We start from the raw sequence: 20,680 nt of genomic DNA, 5'->3' as shown, positions 1-20,680 counted from the left end.
TCGGGAACCACTCCCACCTTGCCTGTCGACTGGTGACAGTGCCTTCTCTTCACCCCACAGCCCCTGGCACCTGCCCTTGTTATTACACCACTTTCTGTTGTGATCGCTGGTCAGGAAGTGTGATCTCTGCATGACCTAGCCACCAGTGGCTTGCACTGAATCTCTGTCTGTGAAAGCTAGGGTTCATGGGCTTTAATGAAGGAAGGCATGGGTCTAGCAGGGGACATGCCATTAATTTAAAAGGAAAGGTGTGTGTGTGTGTGTGTGTGTGTGTGTGTGTGTGTGTGTGTGTATGTGTGTGTCTGAAGAGGTGGCTCCATGGGTAAGAGCACTTGCTGATCTTCTAGAGGACCAGAGTTCAGTTCCTAGCACCCATGTAGCAGCTCACAATTGCCTGTAACTCCAGCTTCAAGGGATATGACGCCCTCTCCTGGCCTCTGTAGGCACTTGCATATGTGTATGTATGCACACCTTGACAAAAAAAAAAAGAGTAAAAATACATTAACTTATGGGTATGCTTCACTGAATATGTGCTATGAATCGATAGGATACAAAGAGAAGTGTTGGTGAACTTTCCTGTCCCAGCAGATAAACCCCAGGGATGGAGGGATTTAACACCTTGGAGGGCACAGAAAGAGTGGGGCCAAGGGTTCTTTTTTAATTTTTATTAATTACAGTTTATTCACTTTGTATCTCCCCCAGGCCTGTAGTTCCCTCCCTCCCAACTTCACCCTCCCTTTCCCCGTCCCCACCCATGCCCCTCCCCCAGTCCACTGATAGGGGAGGTCTTGCCCTCCTTCCTTCAGATCCTAGTCTATCAGGTCTCACCAGGAGTGGCTGCATTGTCTTCCTCTGTGGCCTGGTAAGGCTGCTCCCTCCTGAGGGGATGGTGATCAAAGAGCAGGCCAATTAGTTCCTGTCAGAGACAGTCCCTGTTCCCATTACTATGGAACCCACTTGGACACTGAACTGCCATGGGCTACTTAAGAGATGTACCGGCCACCGTGGTCCTGCCCCTCCACTTGGGTGTGAGTCAGGAAAACCTGGCCCTTACAATTCTAGATACAGACCAGTGACCTGGTCACCATCCCCGCCGGGTAGGATGCTTGGGCCCATCAAAGCCAGGCTGCCTACTAGTGAACAGATGTGCAGAGGAGACAACCCTGGACTTCCTTATGCCAAAAGACCTTAAAGCCAGCTTTCTGTTTATTGCTACCCAAAAGCACCTAGCTGATAGTGGCAGCTAGGAAGTGCTGCGGCTGGTTGGGTGAAGCTTCTCCAGTTGGTTTAAAAGGGAGAGCAGGGAGGGCCCGCACGTCAGAGTACCCGAGGCCTCAGGATGCAGAGAGAATCCCCGGACGCAAGGGAAATACTGGGGACGCTAAGACAAGCAGCGCAGGGAGAAGCGCTCCTTCCTAGCTACCTGACCATCGTCCACACCCTACTCTCAGCCTCAGCCCGGTTTGGTAGCCCAGCCGCAGGCTGAACACTAACACCGTTTCCGCGTCGCCTCGTGGAGGAAACTCATATGTCCTTCCGCTGAGAGTGATCGGCTCCGAGCGGAGCCAATCCGTGGCCCGGTGTCCCTGCGCATTGGTCTCGTAATCCGCACTCTGACTACAATTCCCAGGGTGCACCGAGAGCATCTCCCTGTTTAAACCGGCCAATCGGCGTCCGGCAGAGGTCGCCGCCGCGTTTAAACCCGTGGCGGCGTCCCAGCTGGGTTTTCAGTCCTCCGGGTAAGAAGCAAGGGCTAAGGGGGTGATATGGGGCTGGCCCCAGAGAGTGGGGAACAGGGCCTGGCGCCGCGGAGGCGGAGGAGGACCGGCTACTGGGCTTGCTCTGCAGCTCAGAGCCCGGGAATCCGTTACACTGCCTCGGGGCGCACTGTCTCTGGGAGACCGGGGACAGGCTGGGGCTTGCCTCTTGACATGCCCTCACCCTCTCGTCCCCTTGCTTCCTGCAGCGAAATCTAGGGAAGGAAGAGAAGGCCGCGACGTGCCTTTGGCCAGCCAGTCGGCAGAGGTGAAGATGAATACTGGTACTGAGAAGGGAGAAGGTAAGACCTTTCTGTTCGTGCAACTGCTCCCGGAGTGTATTTCTTTTTACCCCTAAAGGGAATAGAGAACGCAACAACAGACCCAAAAATTAATTAATTAAGGTCTGGCCTGATAAGCTGGCGAATTTAACTGGAGTTATTTACAAGGACATTAGCATCTCATAGCTACCCTGCCCACTCAGCAGTTTTAAACCATTTAGCATAGTCTTAAGAGGAGCCTCCTCACACTTCCAGAAGTGCCTTAGTGAGTTCAATCTTGTGAGGGTCTCCTCTGGGTAATCACAGTTGCTGTGATATCTGAATGGCAACAGCTTCCTCATGCAGAGGACAACACTCCACCCTTTCCCCTGGCTTTTGCATTCTTTTTGCATTCCTTCCTCCTCCTCCACCGTCCTTCGTTTGCTTTTTTCTCTTTTGCTTGACCTTGGAGACAGCATCTTCACTTTGTAACCCAGAACTCACTATGTAGATCTGGCTGGCTTTGGACTCACAGAGGATCCCCCTGCAGAAGCCCCATAATACATGCTGGCATAGTCTTAGAAATCCTCAATAGAAGGTGACGCACTGCTTAGTACAGTGATGCCCACTATAAGAAGCTCTCAGACCAAGGCCAGAAGCACAGTAATTTATGGGCGTAAACATGAACCTTTAGAAGTCAACTTATCAGGCATGTCATATCCATTTAACAAAATAGCATCCCGGCTGGGTATGATCTCCCTCAGCCACTATCCTGATTTACAGTACCAAACATGGGTTCCCTGCAGTGAAGCAGATCTTAAATACAGTTGGGAAGTTGCTGATCTGTTAGAGGGAATTGAACAGATAAATAGTTGGGCCACCCCAAAAATATGGATGGGGTGGAGGGCAAAGTGCAGGGGTTTGTTTTGTGTGTCCACATACAGGATCCAAGGAGCAATGGTGGCCTTTGGACACTTATTTAGTCTCTATTGTGAGTTTGAATCACTGTTGAACTCATTGTTGGTGGATAGATAGGTAGGTGTCTCGTAATTTAATTCCTGGAAAGCTGAAGTAGGTGGTTTTTAGACAATATCTTGTGCCTGAATGTGACCTAGCCCTCTCAGAAACCCTAGATTCTGTCACGAAAGTAATGGTCTGTGCTTTGGGGTTGGATCAGTGCACTCAGAATGGCTCTTAGAACTTGAGAGTGGAAATGGAAAATAAGGTGGACTTGAGCTACCTATGAAAATCTATTGCATTAAAACAATAATCTAGTACTTTTCTGAGAGTGAATTTTTATAGCAGTTGTGAAACCAGTGTTTTCCTATTTTATGCTATCCCTAAAATAACAGTGAACTTTTTTCTCCTAGACATTCTTCTTTTGGAAGATGAAAAATTTGACTTCGATCTTTCCTTGTCTTCTTCAAGGTAAACAAATGAGTTTTCTTCCCTTTCCCTGGCACAGACACATTCATCAAAGCCCTTCATCTGGATGCCATTGTGACTAATCACTGACAATCTTTTTCTTTAAATACAGTGCAAATGAAGATGATGAAGTCTTTTTTGGGCCTGTGGGACACAAAGAAAGATGCATTGCTGCCAGCTTGAACTTGAATGGCCAGGTTCCTCAGCAGCCTCTTGCAGCAGCCTCTGGCAGCTCTTGTGCCTGGAGCCCTCTCACTGGAGAGAAGTTTGTGGAGGTGTACAAAGAAGCCCACTTACTGGCCTTACAGATAGAAAGCCACAGTCGAAGAGAAGTAGCCCAGGCTGCCAAGCCCAAAAATCCTGTGAACCAGGGCGCGGAAAGATTTGTGCAGGACTCACAGTTAAAAATAAGCCTCTTTGAAAAAGAACAGAAGAGGGAGAAAAGCCCCGTATCAATTAAAAGAGAGACATTCTGCCTGCCATCCTCAGGGGTGCAACCCTTCTTGGGGGAGCCCCAGCCCCTGGCTTCTCCAGCCCTGCTCAGCTCCCCTGTCCCAGCTGGCCCTGTTCAGACCCAGAGCAACCAGGCTCTGCCCTGCTCCTCTCAGCCACTGCCAGGGGAGTCAAGTACCTCCCAACCTCCAAATCAGGCTGGGCCTCAGAGGAGGCTCACAAGCAAGCTACAGCCACCTCGAGCTTTGCCTGTGAGAGGAAGACCTCTTCAACTGGCTACAGAGAAGGTGAATAAATGTACAGGATAGTTGCTGTGGGACACAGCCTCCCTGCCTCTCTTTAGCCCATGCCCTGCCATGGAAGCTTATGGGAGGGGCAGTGCTCTTAAGGACTGGAAAGCCCAAGGTTAGAGCCAGGATCTGAACAATGAAGGCAATAGTGAGGGGGAGCTACCCAGGGTGGGCCCCTTTGATGAGCACTCTTCCCCCCAAGTTGAGCTGTAGTTCTTCTCTATGGCTGCAACGTTATGCTTCTTTTTTTCCCCAGACATCACATAAATGAGCTGTCAAGTAAGTGGCAGTTGACCAGTTGTGGAAAACTCAGGGTCCTGGGGGCTTGGTTGGGGGTAGGCAGAAGGTAGATTTCAGAGACAGCTCGCTTCCAGGTTTGCCTGCTGTGTTGCTGAGGAGAGGGGGCTCCTGAGAGGAGACACGGGGTAAAGGTGTGCTGGGAAGGCACCTGTGTTGATGTCCTGTACCAGCTTTATTGTACCGAGGGTTGGCAGTTAAAAGAATGGCTCTGTGATCCCTTTTAGACATCCCTTTTCCCCATCTGTAAGCCCTCTCCTGACCACATCTGTTCCCTCCTGAGACTAGGATGCTCTGGGTTAGATCTGCTAGCAGCATCTGTGGATGTGGAGCAGTATTTGTGTGTGACCCATGCATGGCTGTGGGGCAGGGCTGAGGTTATAGCACATGCAGGATAGCAGATGAGATTGTATCATCAATCAGCTGGTACATGTCAGCTCAATAGTTTTTTCACAGCAGCATCATTCAAAATTGCCAAGGAATTGAGCCAACCCAGGTGCCTACTAACTGATGAGTAGATAAATAAAATGGGGACATATCCAAATAATGGGATAGTTTTTAGTAAAAGAATTACAGTATCATTGAATATATCTTCAAGACTGAGCTTTAACGTGAAGGAAAGCATTACTGTTGGACTCTCACACTGAAGCAACTGCTTGTGCCTTCTTGACACCCAAGGAGCTGCTCCCTGACGCCCTTGTCCCTGAATATGTCAGGGGTTTGTTCCTCAGCTTGCCAGCCACAGAAAGTGGGCTTTGTTTTGTTTTGTTTGGGTTTTCAAAATGAGTTTCTCTGTGTAGCCCTGGCTGTCCTTCCTGGAACTCTTCTCTGTAGACCAGGCTGGCCTTCAACTTAGAGATCCTTCTGCCTCTTCCTCCCAAGCGATGGGATTAAAGATGTGCACCACCACCGCCCACCAGGAACTGTGGCTTTTAGCTCTCAACCAGGAAGCCTCACTGAAGCTGAGCAGTGACTGCTGTAGAGGTGCCCATGCAGTGATCACATCTTCCCCACAGCATTCAGAACATGTCTGACCGAGCCAGCTTCCTCACTGAAGCTCTTATTTGTTGGTTGGTTGACAGGGTTTCACTGTGTAACTCTGGTTGCTGTGGAACTCACTATGTAGACCAGGCTGGTTTTATTGCACTCACAGAAATCTGCCTTCAGATTTCTCCTCAGCCTTGGAGTGCAAGACTAAAGGCATGTATTACCATGCCCAGCTCCCTCACTGACACTTTTAAGCCAGGATATGTCAGTGAAGACAGAGGAGATCTTCCTGCAAACTGCCTGCTCCAGTCTAACACTGCTTTAGCGAGGAGTCCAAGTCTCATTTTGTGCTCTGTTTCTCTCATGCTAGCAGATGAGTTGAGAGTGCCAGTGTTTGGGAGAAATGGTACCAACTCTGGGCCTTTTTTGACCATGTAGTCCTCACATTTCTTTTTTTCTTTCTTTCTTTCTTTCTTTCTTTCTTTCTTTCTTTCTTTCTTTCTTTCTTTCTTTCTTTCTTTTTTGGTGGTGGGGGAGGTTTCAAGACAGGCCTTCTCTATGTAGGCCTGGCTGTCCTGGACTGACTTTGTGGATCAAGCTAGCCTTGAACTCATAGAGATGCACTGGCCTCTGCCTCACTGGGTGCTAGGATTACAGGCATACACCATTGCGCCTGGCTTCCCCCCCTCACCTTTCAAATTAACATTTTTCAGCTCAAAAAAGAGGTGCCAGCTAGCCTTCAGAGGATGAAACTCCTGAATGAAAAGGGATCCCAGAGTAATGTGCTCCCAGACAAACCTAGCAGGGTTCCAGATGCTGCCAGTAGAGCAGGCCACCCAGGCAAGCGATCACTCCCGGTTCCTAGCAAGGTGAGTCACCTGGGGCTACAATGCTACAGGGTTGCCAGTTATCCTCCATGGGAACACAGTACCAGTTTTGTATCTTTTGATTACGAAGTTAAGTTGTCTGGAAAATAGTTTTATTTGATAAATGCTTGTGTGGACCTAAGTTAGATCCCTAGGGCTCATGTTTAAAAAGCCTTGTGTGATGGGGTGCACGTGTAACCCCAGCATTAGGGAGGCAGAAGACTGAAGAATCCCTGGACCTTCCTTGCTGGTCAGCCAGCTTTGTCTACTTGGTGACTGCCAGGCCAGCAAGCGACCCTGTCTTTAAAAGCAAAAGGTGGCTGGGCATAGCAGTGAAGCAAGCTTTAATCCTAGCTCCTGGAGGCAGAAGCAGGTGGATCTCTGTAACTGGTCTGCATAGTGGCTTCTAGGCCAACCAGGGCTACACAGAGAGATCCTGTATCCAAAGTAAGAAGTGGAATGTCATCTGCAGTTGTCCTCTGGTCTGCATGTACACTCATACTCCAGTTAAGGAAAGTTGGAAACAGTCCAAAAGAGGCAGCTAAGTTGCAAAAAAGATAGGCCTGCAGTGTGCCCTGGACTGCCCTTGTCACCTGGACTGTTGATAAAAACCTGGCATTCCTTGGTTCCCACCAGCCAGTTCTCGCTAATGCCTCACAGGCTCTGTGAGAGACACGAAGTATTGTCTTTTGTAATCTGAGTTTACAGACATAGAGGTTGTCTCCTTTCTAGTATTCTGAGCCACCTATTAGAAGTTATTTATTGAAGCTGCCAAAAGCTGGGCCTACAGCAGCTGATTTGGGGTCTAGGTTGGAGCCCCACAGTCTTATTTGCTGCTAGCTTTCCTGTACATTCCTCCAGCAGAAGTTTGGACATTATATCGTAGATGCAGTAGGCCTTCCAGGTCCACGGGCTCTGCATCTGTGGATTCACCCAGTCATATTGAACCTGCTTAAAAGAAAAGCTGCTTCCTTACTGAACCCATATAACTTTCTTTTCCTTGTCAGTATGCCTGAGTGAGTATGATGACTTTCACCGTCTTAGATTAAAATTAGAATTACCTAGAGGCTATTTATTTATTTTCCAGACAGGTTTCTCTATGTAGCCCTGCCTGTCTGTAGACCAGACTGGCCTCGAATGCAGAGATATGTGTGCCTCTGCCTCCCAAGTGCTAGGACTAAAGACATGTGCGACCACCGCCGAGCATCTAACTGTAATTTAGACAGTGCTTTTACCAACTGAGCTATCTCTCTAGTCTCACTAAAGATTATTTTTAAGCCTTACTTTTGCAGAGTTCAGTGTGTGTATGTAAGTAATAAAATCCTTGCTAATTTTGGTTTTCAACTTTACTCTTATCTTAGTTGGGGCTGAAGAAGACCCTATTGAAGCCACCTGGCCATACTGGCAGTCTCACAAAGAAGTCCTCTACCTCAGGGTCTGCTTCAAGCCTTGGGTCTAGTGTATGTGTGTCTCCAGCAGCAGGCAAAGGTGAGCAGATCCACTAGCCAGGGGAGCCCTGTGCAGCATGTGTTCTGGCGGCATAGGGCATTGTGGGGTAATAGCTCAGGGCAGGGGTCTGGGCAGGAAGAGACTCATTGTCCCTCTGCCCCCGAATACTTCCCTTCAGTAAGCAGAGGTGGTTTCAGTTGGAGGCACCCAAACTCATGAAGTGTTGAAACAAGATGGATGTTCACACTAGCTGTGTATCCATCAGAATACAGGAGCGAAGATCAACTAGCCCCAGCCTGGGTCATTTTGGGCAAGTGCCCTTGCCTTCAACCTGCCTAAACAAGGCTCCCTCTAGTGGTGGAGTGTTGTAGGACCCAGAGACAACATCTGTCTCTGGGGTTGCCTGTGGATTCTGGTCGTCTGTCGCAGCACAGTGAGAGCTTTTTACAAGATGTGAGAAGTCTGAGCTCTAGAATCAGAGCCTGATCTGGAGTCCTGACTGCTACTCAGTGGGTAACAGATGTCTGTATCTTGACCTTTTAAATCAAGTGATATTGTTGACCTTGGGGAACACAAGGTGTAGACGTGGCTACAGCATTATTCCCTAAAGTTTCCCTTTGAGTCTTCACTGTGTTAGCTCAGTGGGTCCATTGCTAGTTAAGCAGATGTTGCCTTAGCTGTCTGTTCTGTTTCCAAACCTCCTCCCAAGTTTTCCCTCCTCGTGTTCCTATCTACCATGGAGATAGGGCAGGATGTGTGACTAGACTGTCCACTTTCTTCTGTTCATCAAGGAAGTGAAGAAAGGAGAGCCTAGCTCTGAATTCTCTCTCTCTCTCTCTCTCTCTCACACACACACACACACACACACACACACACACACACACACCTACCTGCTGAGAATCAGACAGCACTCAGCTCAGGTCTGGGCATCTGCATGTTGTCTGTGTTCTGATGTTAGGAAGACAGTCTAGAGGTGTTACACCTTGTGTGTTGGTGTGTTAAAGTGTTTGGAAACAGTGTGGCTTGAGAGGCCAGCCTTGATTATCTCCTTTTGCAGCAAAGTCCAGTGAACTTTCAAGTATTCCTGCTCGTAGCTCCCAGCCTCGGACAAGCACCAGCAAGTTGGGCAGAATAGGACCCTCCACAGCACAACAGGTTCTGCCAGCAGCTTCTTCCAGGGCATCTTCCAAACAAGCCAGAAAGGTTGATGCTGCCCGGATGATAGCAGAGCAGCCCAAAGCCTCCACCTTGACTCCTCTCATCCAACAACCCCAGACTCCAGAACAGAGAGGACCGAGGCTGGACAGTAACACCGTGACATCCTCTCAGTTGAATAAAACTGGCAGTATAAAACGGCGGGACTCCTCCCTAAACTGCAAGGCAGAGGCTATGTCTCCCGCTACAGACCCATTTAAAGTCCCCCAGTTTTCTGTTGGTAAGTACCAGGCACATTTTGGTGGGGAGGTTACCAGTGTGGCTGGTGCTGTTTCACTTCTTTAGGTCTGACATTCTGTCCAGGGTGTATTCTGCCGCCCGCTCGCTGTGTTCATTCGTCTGTGGATGAGCCATTGCCCCTGGACTTCTATTTCCTACTACTTCCTGTTGTCTTAAGTGTGGTCATTAGGTCTGGAGCTGTGGCCTTTATTTGTTGCACCTGGGTGGGTTAGGCCTTTGTTGTTCTGTTGGCATTAGCGGTTCTGCTTCTGTGTTTTTAACCATCTTATTATGTTTTCCTTAAGGGGCTGAACTTGGCCACCAGTGAGCATGTAGCCCAGCCTGTTCCATTCTGGCCTTCTCTGTAACCTCTCACAGGTGGTCTAGAATGGATGCTGTCTGGAGTTGTTTAGGCCTGTCACTGGTGTGGGGTTTTGCCCAGATTACTGCTAAGCGTCCTGTCAGTTTGCTCCATCCGCTCAGGCTGGGTGTGCTGTTTCCCAGCCCTGTTCCACCTGTTCCAGGTGCTTGTCTTGACCTTTAGCTGTCTCATCTTGTGCTATGTGCTGCCACTGCAGCTGCCTGTTCAGGAGAGTCCACAGAGTTTCCTAGAGTTTTTTCCACTCTGTTGTGTGGCTTCTCTCCAGTTCTCTCTCTTAGATTCTCAGTCCCCCAGACAGAAGCTGTTGTCCCCTCCCAGCTAGTAAGATTGTCCTGCCCTGTTTTGTCAAGACCAACATGTTCTACATAATATGTTTGGGGACACCCAGGATCACACATTGAGACAATGTTAAAAAAACACAGAGTAGTTTCTGTCTTGTCTTTCCCATTTAAAGCACATCTTAAAGCTTGGGCTGTAGCTCAGTGACAGAGTCCTTGCCTAATGTTTGAGGTCCTGGATTGAATCCCTGTCTCCACCCAAAAATAGAAACAGAAAACTCTTCATTGAAAAGAATTGTTAAAGAATTGTATTACCTGTGAGTGTGTGTGTGTATGCACCATGACACACCTGGAGTCCAGAGGATACCTTTTAGGAGTTGGTTTTCTCTTTCCACAGTGTGGATAATTATAACACCTTTAACCTAGAACTCAGGAGCCAGAGGTTCTAAGTTCAAAGCCAGCCTAGCCTACAAAGCAAAGATGAGCCACGACCATACACAGTAAGACCCTGTCTCTTAAAAAACAAAACAAAACAAACAAAAAAAACCACACAATATAAATAAAGTAGAAAGCGAGAACAAGCCACAGAAGAGGATTGTCTCTGATGGGCAGAGGCAGGGAGCTTTCTCTGAATGCTTTAGAATTAATCCAGTTTATTTTTTAGTCTCCAGAGAGCAAAGAAAGCCCTTGAGCTCAGAGCACTCTTGGCCACTGTCCTTTGCCTTTGTCTGAGCTGCAGCAGGTTTCCTGGCTGCACTCTTGTAGCTTTGCCTGTGGTGGTCAGGCAGTCGCTCCCCCAGAACCTGTTATTGGAGATGATACTCTTGCACACTGTGGCTGCTGCTCTGCTGGCTCCCAGTTGACTGGTCTCTGCCCCCATTCACTGAATTTAATTTACTTTTGCTAATGGAAAGTTTTCAGGAATAGGGGAGGCAGAGGAAGGTGGATCTCTGAGTTCAAGGCCAGCCTGGTCTACATAGGGATTTCCAGGAGAACTAGAGCTGCACAGGGAGGCCCTTGTTCACAAAACAAAACAGCAAAACAGCAGAAGAATAGGAAGGAGAAGAAGAAACAGGGAGGGGAAAGGTGAAACAAGTAAGAACATAGTTGCTTCTGGCTGTGATCCCAGTACAAGGAAGGCTGAGGCAGGAGATCACAACTTCTAGGCTAGCCTGGGCTACAGTGAGACCCTGTCTCCGAACAAAACAAAACCTAAGACTGTGGCTTTTCTAGGTATCTGTCTTGTGCTGGCATGTTTAGCGACACAGAATCTTCTGGTGAGGTATCTCACAGCGTACATTTTATTTTAATGGACTTTTAAGTTTTACTTTTATGTATGTGATTGTTTTGCCTGAGTGTATATGTGTACACCTTGTGTATGCCATGTCTACTATGAGGCCAGAAGGTACTGGAGCCGTAGGAACTAGAATTATAGACAACTATGAGCTGCCATATGGGTGCTGAGAATCAAATCTGGGTCTTCTGGAAGAGCAGCCAGTGCTTTCAGCTGCTGAGCCATCGCTCCAGCCCAGGTTTACACTTAGTTGAAGGCTTGGCTCCCATCAAGGAAGTGTCCTTTTGGATCTTCTGTGCAGTGAAAGCTTGGTGCCAGGGGAGATGCATTGGTGTGATGGTTTGAATGAGAATGGCCACCATAGATGCATGTATTTGAATACTTTGTTTCTAGTTGGTACAACTCTTTGAAAAGAATTAGGGGTTGTATGAAGAAGGTGTGTCACTGGCGGGTGAGCTTTGAAGTTTCAAAAGCCCATGCCATTTCCAGTTAGCTCTGAGCTATTGCTCCATCACTGTGCTTGCCTTCTTCCTTCAATGCTTCCTGCCACGATGGCCATGGACTCTCTCAAACTGTGAGCCCAAGTAAGTGCTTTCCTCTGTAAGTTGCCTCGATCATAGTGTGTCACAGCAGTAGAAGAACAACAGTGACAGTTGGGGAAGAGGTTAGGTAGTATTCTAGTTTGCTTTCTGTCAAACACCAGGACCAGATGTGGAAGGAATCTCTTGTGTCTGTATAGAAGTATCACCTGTCAATAAAAATCTGATGACCTATAGCTTAGGCAGGAAATACAAGGTAGGGCTTCCAGCAGACAGAAAGGATTCTGGAATAGTGCCATGTGCTAGTAAAATGGGTTATTTTAAGATATAAGCTAATCAGAGAAGAGCCTAAGTGTATGCCCTAGGTACTTGTAAATAATAATTTGAGTCTCATGAGTCATTATTCTGGGAACAAGGAAATGGGAGGAAAAACCTCCCTGCAACATCAAGGCACTTTGGTTAGTTTATTTGGCTTACACTTTGCATCATCATCCATCATTGAGAGAAGTCAGGGGAAGAACTCAAGCAAAGACTGCTGAGGAATGCTGCTTACTGGCTTTCTTCAAGGCCTACCTGTTCAAGGATGGTATCACTTACAGTGGGCTGGGCCCTTTCCTACATCAGTTAGCAATGGAGAAAATGCCAGTCTAGTGAAGGCTATTCTTCAATTAAGGTTCCCTCTCCCACATGTGTCCAGTTGACAACCAAGATTAGCAACCACAGATGGAGTGGTCATTTTGGCCAGAGTAGGCACCCCAGGCAACAATGCTGAGAAGAGAACAGAAGCCCAGTGAGGAGGCAGCCACTAGATAACCCAAAGAGAACATTCCAAGCAGAGGAAAAGGTGCTGTAAAGTCCTGTGTTGGAAAGGCGCTTGAGTTCCTAGAGAAGGCAGAAGACAGTGGTGAGAATGCAGTTGGAATAGGTCCTCCTGCAAGCCTCAAACAACACTGGCTGTGTGTGTGTTGATTTCCTCCCCATATCAAAGTCTAAATAGAGGACATGGGGACACGGTGACCTCACTGTGAGCATCTTCTTAGGCCAGCAGGATTGCATAGGTCGGAGCCTGTCTTAGTTAGGGTTACTACTTGCTGAGATGAAGCACTGTGATTGAAAGCAAGTTGGAAAGGATTTATTTCACTCACAGTTCCCTATAATAGTTCATCAAAGGCAGTGAGGGCAGGAACTCAAGCAGGAGCCTGGAGGCAGGAGCTGATGCAGAGATTGTAGAGGAGTGTTGCTTCCTCTGCTCCTCATGCCTTACTTAGACTGCTTTCTTATTGAAGCCAGGGCCACCAACCAGCCCAGGGTGGCACTACCCACAATAGGCTGGGCTCTCCCCCATCAATCACTAATTAAGAATATGTCTCACAGGTCTGCCTCCAACCTGATCTTATGGAGGCATTTTCTTAATTGAGGTTCCCTCCTCTCACATGACTCTAGCTTGAGTCAAGTTGACATAAAACTAGCCGTCACAGAGCCACAGAACTTCCTGTGACATCAGAAGTTTTTGAAAATGAAGTGACATCAGAAGTATGTGACATAGGAGGCTGAAAGCTAAGACTTCCAGGACCAACGGGGTTCAAGGGGGCAGGAGACTGCTGCATTCTCACTAAGGTTGCACCCCTCACTGGTTAAACTTTTGAAGCACCTTGACAGGAGCAGTTTTAAACACAGGTGAGACGTGGGGCACACACAGGCAGCTCTTCCATGTGGATTTAAAGAGTGGGCCCCTGGGATAGGACTGCAGGAGGAAGAGGAGTGAGGCAAGAGGTTCATGACAGAAGGGCGCTCTGTACCAGAGCTGCTGGTACAGAAGAGGACAGGAGCATGGTCAGTGGTACTGGTTTGAAACCTCATCTGGTCTTACATGGCCTGCTAAGATGGGTCTCTTTCATGGCTGGAGCCAAGGGCTCTGGTGATGGCCATTTTGCCCATGGCTTCTAAGACAGCAAGTTACTACATGGAGGTCCTGAGGCTTTGGGCCCCCAGGTTGACTCCAAGGATCATGATTTCACCTGGAATCATGAGGTAGAGGGACAGTGATGTAATAAGCCATCTGGGCTGTTCTGGGCTTTGCTTAGTGGCTGGTGAGCACCCACTGAATTCTGACTGTGCTTGGTACCTGTCAAATACCAGCTGAGGCATCCATGTGGAGACACTTGTCACCCGTAGAGCTTGTGTATAATGTATTTCTGAGCTAGGGATGCCACAGCTCAGGGACATGAAAGTACAGTAGGCTTTGCTGGCTTGCCTGGGATTCCATCCACATGATTTCCATGACATGGGAATGTAGGAAGCATCCTGACAGGCAGAGGAGACTTGGAATGAGCCTGCCATGAAACTCAGGCCCAGGCCAGTTGCAGAAAGGAGTTGGCTTAATGGAACAGAGGGTTCTCAGTATCAAACCCAGCCTTTGCCTCAGTTGGGGGTCTCAAGAGGGTTTCGTTATGTGTGTCATCTGACTTCCTATCTTTACATGGACAGTTGGGAAGGTGGGGACATTTAGAGGAGAGTGCTATGGCACATGCCAGGCTTTCCATGTTGATTGTTCTCTTCTGATTGGTTCTCTCTCTTCTTAGGTGAGTCACCTGTAGGTGTGACCTCAAAGATCTCACGGACACATCAGCTGCAGTCCCGGACACCAGCTAGCAGGTAGCCAATAGGAGTTTGCCTCCTTTCTTACCTTCTGAGAATCACAGATGTGTCTGTAGTCTCTGGAGTGCCACCTGGGCTGCATGTCCAGCTGCTGAGGTGTAGGCTTTCTGTCACCATCACTGTGTGCATGATGCTGCAACTCCCAGCTAGGCCCAGGCCCAGTCACAGACACCCCTTCAGCACTACTTTAAGCGCTGAGCCCAGCCTCCACCCCCTACCAAAAGCTTCTGACTTGGGGGGGTAGGGTTAGGGACAAGGGGGCACTGTCCAGTGTCCACATGTTTCAGAAGTTCCCCAGGCCACTGGTTTGTACACAGTTAGGGACTTGGGTTTCAGTCCTGCTCTTTGACCCAGTATGCATCTAACTGCCCTGAATGAGTTTCCTTATCTGTCCCTTGGATGCTCTCTGGTCCAACAAGGTAGTTACAACAGTGAGAACAAGTCCATACATGTGCAGATGCTGGGGATATGCATGGACTTCTGAAATGGCAGCCTTGGCCCCAACTGCCCTTTTTGTTACAGTCTGTATACCACTGGTTCTGACACAGTGCGGCTGAGGCCACCAGCCAGTCTTGGGGCAGCGTTAAGCTTTCACATCCTCAGGGTGACCATGGAAGTACACTTCAGGAGCTGGGGGTTGCCGTACCAGATGGCTTCCCTTAAAGCTATAGCCATGCGGAGGTGCCTTCCTGGTGCAAGGTAGCCACTTTCCTCCTGTCTTCTGGGTCCCATCAAGGGTCACATTTGTGGGCATTTTTTGTCTTCATTGGAGCTTGTGGCAGATCCAGCAGTGTCCACAATGGCAAGGTGGGTAGGGCAATGGGCCTGGCCCTGGGCAGCAGGCAGGAGCTTGAACTAAGATTACCCTTTGTGCCTGGATGTGCTCTGTGTAGGGAGCTTGTTTTTCAGCTCATGCTATTTAGAGTTTGTTTCCAGACTCTTTGATCAACACAGACGTTGTCTTTGTTGCATGGTAAAGTTAGTAGGTGATTTCCTAGGCCCGCCAGAGCACTGTTAGCAGTATGTCCTAGAGTTGTTTTACTACAGTGTCTTAGTACTCTGGGGTTACTATAACACCTGGTTTATGTTTCGTTTTGAGTTGGGAGTCTTTCTGTGTAGACAGGGATAACCTCAAACTTGGTCTTCCTGCCTCTTCCTTGCTCTTATTATTGGCTTGTGCCACCATGCTGGGCATCTGGGGATTTAAACAGGGGTGTGTGGCAGTTCTAGAGGCTGGACATCCAGGATCAGGGCATTTATAGATGGTAATGTCTACTGCGGGTTCATTGCTTGGCTCATCATGTCTTCACATGGAAGGACAAACGTGGTATCTGGGGCCTTCTTTATAATGGCACTAATCTATTGATTGGGACTCTGACTTCTGACATAATCACCTCCCAGAGGCCCCATTTCCTATGCTATTATATTGGGGGTTAGGCTTTTAACATATGAATTTGAGGGATGCAAATTAGTCCATAGCTGTTAACAATTAACCTGACTTAGCCTCTGGCTTAACAACAACAGCAAAATAACATTTAGGAGAGATGGTGGTTAGGGCACAGGAACTGCCAGGGAGCACCCATTTCCCAGACTCGGTTCTCACCTTTGATTTGGGGATCTTAAGCTTGGGCCTGAGTGGGCAAGTGGTGAAAAACCACCATCAGTTCATCTCTTTGCCAGAGTCTGATGGGAGCCTAGATGTCTTTGTAGAGAAATCTGCCATCATGAGTATCTATTTAAGTCCCTTCTGACCCTCCCATGGTTGGTACCATGAACATAGCCATGTTCAAGGATAGATGTTTCATTTACCTGTGGGATAGGATGGAGACATCACTTGCTGAGGAACTTGAAACTGATCCAGGGCGCGGGCAGTCACTGCCTTGAGTTCTGCCCATACTAGAGCCCCTTCTCAAGAACAGAGCCCACCCAGGCTCCCTGGCTGCCCTTTCAGCTTCAGTTGTCTTTGTTCAAGATTTCCATTCTTCACCAGGGTTGTCAGCAGCACTCCTGTGAGACGCTCATCAGGGCCCACTTCACAAGGCCTGCCCAGCAGTATGAGGACTCCTATGAGCACAAGACGGATGTCAGCATTGCCTACACCTGCTAGTCGGCGCCTCTCTGGCCTTCCGTTAATGACACCTCAGTCCATGCCCCGGCCTCTGGTGTCCCCACTATGTGTGCCTGTCCGCCGACTTTCTTCTGAGCCCAGGAGAAGATCTACAGTCAGGTAAAGAAGAGTTGAATGAGCTTGTCTCTAGTTTCCCAGACCTCAGGACTCCCCCTGTGCTGAGAGGGTGTAGGCAGCAGTTAGGAGAAATAGGAAAAGAAGCTCTGTGAAGCGCAAGCTCGCCATGCAAATAGTCAGAAGTATGTGTATGTGTTGGAGGGGGGCTGTGTGTGTGTGTGTGTGTGTGTGTGTGTATGTGTGTCTGTCTCATATATGTTGTACCATGTATGTACGTATGTATGTGTTGTAAGTATAATACAGAAAGAACTCAGGTTGTTATGAAACCCATAAACTATGAAAAAGAGGACATTCTGTTCTTATTTGTGGATATTGTTGCTGCTCACAGTTTCCATAGTTCATTCAGCTTTGAGTCATCAGGTGTTCAGGGGACATGCTAGGTGCTGAGAGGTCACTGCTAGAGGGAAGCATGACATAATCAGGTGTGCCCGTTAGTGCGAGGCATGCTGTAGTATGGGAGGCCATGCATGGCTAGGGTTCCAGCCTGGCCAGCGTGTAGAGCCAGGCCTCCTGAGGGAGCAGTGGGGAGGGGCAGGCAGGCAGGCAGTTGGCTTACCTAGGCCTGGAGGGGCCTAGCAACAGCATGTGGGCAGAGGTAGAGCCAATTCTGTGTATTTTAGTAGCTGTAAAAGAAAGGGTTGATGGGAATACACGGTAAAGCTAGACTGGTAGAACTGGAGAGGTGAAAGAACTGGAAAGGAGCCTTGAAAATCTTCATTCCTCTTGCACAGAGACCAGGGTCTGTCAGATGAGGTTGTCCTCATAGCTCCGGACATGTGTAGGAAGTTGCCCCAGGGCCCAGGCTGCTTTCACACCAAAGCTAATGACCAGTGTAGGGAGACCTTACAAGTATTTCCTTCTCTTTTCCCCCCAGAGTGGAGCTGGCACAGGAGAGCAGCAGCAATGCCAGTAGTGGGCAGGGCCAGGGCCTGTCCTCAGATGACAGCTCTTCCCCTCCGTCCTCTGTACCTCAAGCACTTAACTTTTCTCCAGAGAAGAGTGACTGTCCTCTTTCCGGAGGCTCCTCCACAGGAGCAGTGCAGGGTGAAGCAGAGCCTCATGAAGACACGCACCCCAGTGAGGTACGTGGAGGTGGTTGCAGTTACGTGCCAGCTCTGGTGCATGGAGAGTCATGGACAGGGACTCACAGTTCCCTTCCTGCTTCATCTTGTGCTGAGGCCTTTGGTTTCAGCAGACTTGGAAAGGGGCTCAGAACCTCGAACTAAGGAAATGTTTGGCAAAGGAGTTGGTCAGGGGTCAGCGGGCAGGAATGGAAGCAGGCTGAAGCTCTGTCCTAGCTGTGGGTAGGGGTGCACTACCCAGAGGGGAACTTATTCCCATTGAAGGCCGACTCCAGCCTTTTCCCCTTGGGCTGCAGGCTGTGAGCCTCACGTCACGGGCAAAGCCTGCCTTCCCAGGGTGCTGGTGGGCACTGACGTGGAGCTGGACCTTCTCTTTCTCCATGCCTGCCTAGGGTCTTCTCCTAGACATCAAGCTGGACCAGCTCACCATCACCCCTGAAGCAGGAGACAGAGACCTGGCTGACCGCCCTCTCATCGACTTCAGCAACACCCCTGAGTCAAACATGTTTTTGGGACCCAGCAGCTGGCCCCTCCTCGACCTTGTAGTGAACACTCCAGGGGTGGATAGAAATGGTGTGGGGAAACCTCCAAAGGCTGAGCTTGGGCAGGTGAGAAGCGGAAGGGATTCATGCCCAGTTCAGCCCCAGGTGCTGTCTGGGCCCTGCACGGTGTCCTTGGGGTACACAGGGTTTGTGTGTCATACTCATGCTTGGCTTTTCTATGGCTACCTATTGCTATCAGGCATTTTGCTGGGCCTGAAGAAGTTCTCAGGGCAGCAGTCATGTCTCCAACACCACTACTGCCTGCCATGTCAGGAAGTCACAGTGTTTATGGGTTTAAGATTTCTCTTCTAAGAGTCTTAAACATGATTGAGTCTTCTTGTGCTGTGCTGAATTGTTTTCTGCCCCTGGGCCCCAGGTGGGATTGGCTCAGCCCCTGCAGCTTCTTGTGTGCTGTGTATGCAATGCTGGGCACAGACAGCTGTGTTCACTTTGATGTCTCTGTTCTCTTCCAGCTGATCGACCTGGGCTCCCCCCTGATCCAACTGAGCCCCGAGGCTGACAAAGAAAATGTGGACTCACCACTTCTCAAGTTCTGAGCTGAGCACAAGCCTCCGCTCGTTAGTCTGTTTCCTTCTGTTGTGGCTTTAGACCTGTGGAAGCAAATTTTAGAAGGAATTGTATTTGATGAGGTTGGGAGAAGCCTGTTATCCCGCTTGTGTCTGGAGTGGTGCCTAGGGGGGTCCCCACTGTGGACCTCTGTGGCTGCCCTGCTCCCTGCCTTTCCCTAGGCAGGAACACAGCTCTCTAAAAATATATATATATTATTATTTTTGTTTGTAAAATAGCAAATGACTGTTCGTAAATTTTAATTTGTTTGAAAATTAAATAATCTAGATTTAAGTTAAATTATAAAGTGTATTAAAGCACACTTGATTTTCACACTTGATGTTCGAATGTGTAGAGCTGTTTTTATCCCTCCAGACACTATGGGAGACTTTCATTATCTAACCTTAATTTTATAAAATGTAGGGGAATAAAATTGGTATAAATATCATTCTCAGGCCCACCCCAGGCACCCCAGCCTGTTTTCTGGGCCAGCATAACCTGCATGGTTAATACCAATGGCTGATTCTGATGCAGTGGTCTAAGAATCACATCCTTTACACTTGCTCTAGGCGGCTAGAGTGCAGAAAGTAAAGGGGATTGGGCTGTGAGGGAGGGTCTGCTCCAGTGTTTGTCAGAGGCTGAGTGAGCCTGCAGCTCTCTTCCCTAGGGCACTCACGTCCCAGCTTCAGTCTGGGGCTACCCTTTGTCACAGTTGAGAGAAAGAGAAGTCTGATGGGTTCCTCATTCTCTGGTTATGTGCTGAATGCAAAGCTGCCAGCTGGAGTGTGGTTGGGCATCAGCAGTGGCAAAGTGAGGGGGTATCACAAAGACCTTAAAACAAGGTCTGGTGAGCTGCTGCAGACCCCGGAGGGATGGGGCAGCAGATCCTAACCTAGTGGGTGGGAAGTTCTGGAATCCTGAGTATTATCATGTAAACTGCCTTTACCTTCCCTAATCCACCGACCCCTTCCACAGGGAAAGAAAGAAATGTGGAATTGAGCTCATTAAGTATTGGGCTTGCAGTAGGGGCTGGGCTGCATTTCCCTGAGGGTACAGTGGAGTGTTGTGTCCCTCCCTATTGGCCTGTTTGGTGGGGAAAGATACTAACCCATGATAACCAGATTACCTTGGTGGGGTCCATCAGTGTCTGTACTTAGCCCTTAGCTCTGGCTTAGCCTGTGTGCCTGGCTCTGCTCTGTCTACCAGGACAGCTGATGTTTGCCAGTGTGTGCTGACTCCTGGTTTCTCTGCATGTATTCAAAGGCAGCTTTCCCCTAAGCCTTTCATCACAGGTCCTGGCTGCTCGGAAGAGTAGCTTTGTGACACTCATTGGAGACTTGGGCTGAGAAGCTGGAATGAAGTACACAGGCTGATAACAACCTTCACTCTAGAGACGACAGAGGCCTCCCTGTGCCATTTACCATTTTGTGGGGCAGTTTCTGAGATCTACATGGCCTTTTGTGCTTTCACCACACAATGCTTTTCCATGTTGCCTTTGCCATAGCTGTCCATGGTGTATCACACAGCAGCCTTTTGGAGTTAAAGGATAGCTAAATAACTTCTGTTTAAACAAGAAGAGATGTCCTAGTTTGTTCTCTATTATAATAAAACACTAACCAAATGCAGTGTGGGGAGGAAAGGGTTTATTTGGTTTGCACATCCTACTCACAGACAACCCTGAAGACAAGTTCGAGGAGGAACTGAAGCAGGCCACGGAGGAATGCTGCTTACTGACTTCGTTTGCCTTCTTTTATGATCCAAGATCACCTGTACTGGTGTGGTCTAACTCACAGTGGTCTAGGCCTCCCACATCAGTCATTAATCAACAAAATGACACAGACTTGCCTAAGGGCCAATCTAATGGAGTGCTTTCTC

General features: G+C 48.7%; 1 protein-coding gene across 2 annotated transcripts; it reads left to right on the top strand.

The window, feature by feature from the left end:
* Window positions 1-500: 500 nt before the first annotated feature.
* On the top strand, window positions 501-19,145 carry Gtse1 (G2 and S-phase expressed 1). 2 transcript variants are annotated; one of them, XM_021630847.2, is made up of 12 exons: window positions 501-1,739; window positions 1,967-2,059; window positions 3,388-3,445; window positions 3,555-4,182; window positions 6,183-6,338; window positions 7,697-7,823; window positions 8,842-9,219; window positions 14,294-14,366; window positions 16,360-16,596; window positions 17,489-17,696; window positions 18,089-18,304; window positions 18,712-19,145. In XM_021630847.2, exons 2-12 carry the CDS (start codon window positions 2,032-2,034, stop codon window positions 18,793-18,795), a joined length of 2,193 nt encoding a protein of 730 aa, XP_021486522.2. In that variant the 5' UTR covers window positions 501-1,739; window positions 1,967-2,031; the 3' UTR covers window positions 18,796-19,145. The 2 variants fall into 2 exon arrangements, with proteins under 2 accessions (XP_021486522.2, XP_060244857.1); XM_060388874.1 differs by lacking the exon at window positions 501-1,739 and having other exon boundaries at window positions 1,752-2,059.
* The last annotated feature ends 1,535 nt before the right edge of the window (window positions 19,146-20,680 follow it).

The sequence above is a fragment of the Meriones unguiculatus genome, chromosome 8 (genome assembly GCF_030254825.1).
Source record: "Meriones unguiculatus strain TT.TT164.6M chromosome 8, Bangor_MerUng_6.1, whole genome shotgun sequence".
Lineage (NCBI taxonomy): Eukaryota > Metazoa > Chordata > Mammalia > Rodentia > Muridae > Meriones > Meriones unguiculatus.
Note: the sequence above shows the minus strand (reverse complement) of the source record. Positions and strands in the feature narration are given on the sequence as shown.

Bases quoted from the DNA above. Each gene is read 5' to 3' on its own strand.
- Gtse1 (XM_021630847.2), top strand. From the start codon at position 2,032: ATGAATACTGGTACTGAGAAGGGAGAAG. The intron at 2,060-3,387 runs GTAAGACCTTTC...TTTTTCTCCTAG, and splicing joins TGGTACTGAGAAGGGAGAAG to ACATTCTTCTTTTGGAAGAT. The intron at 17,697-18,088 runs GTACGTGGAGGT...ATGCCTGCCTAG, and splicing joins AAGACACGCACCCCAGTGAG to GGTCTTCTCCTAGACATCAA.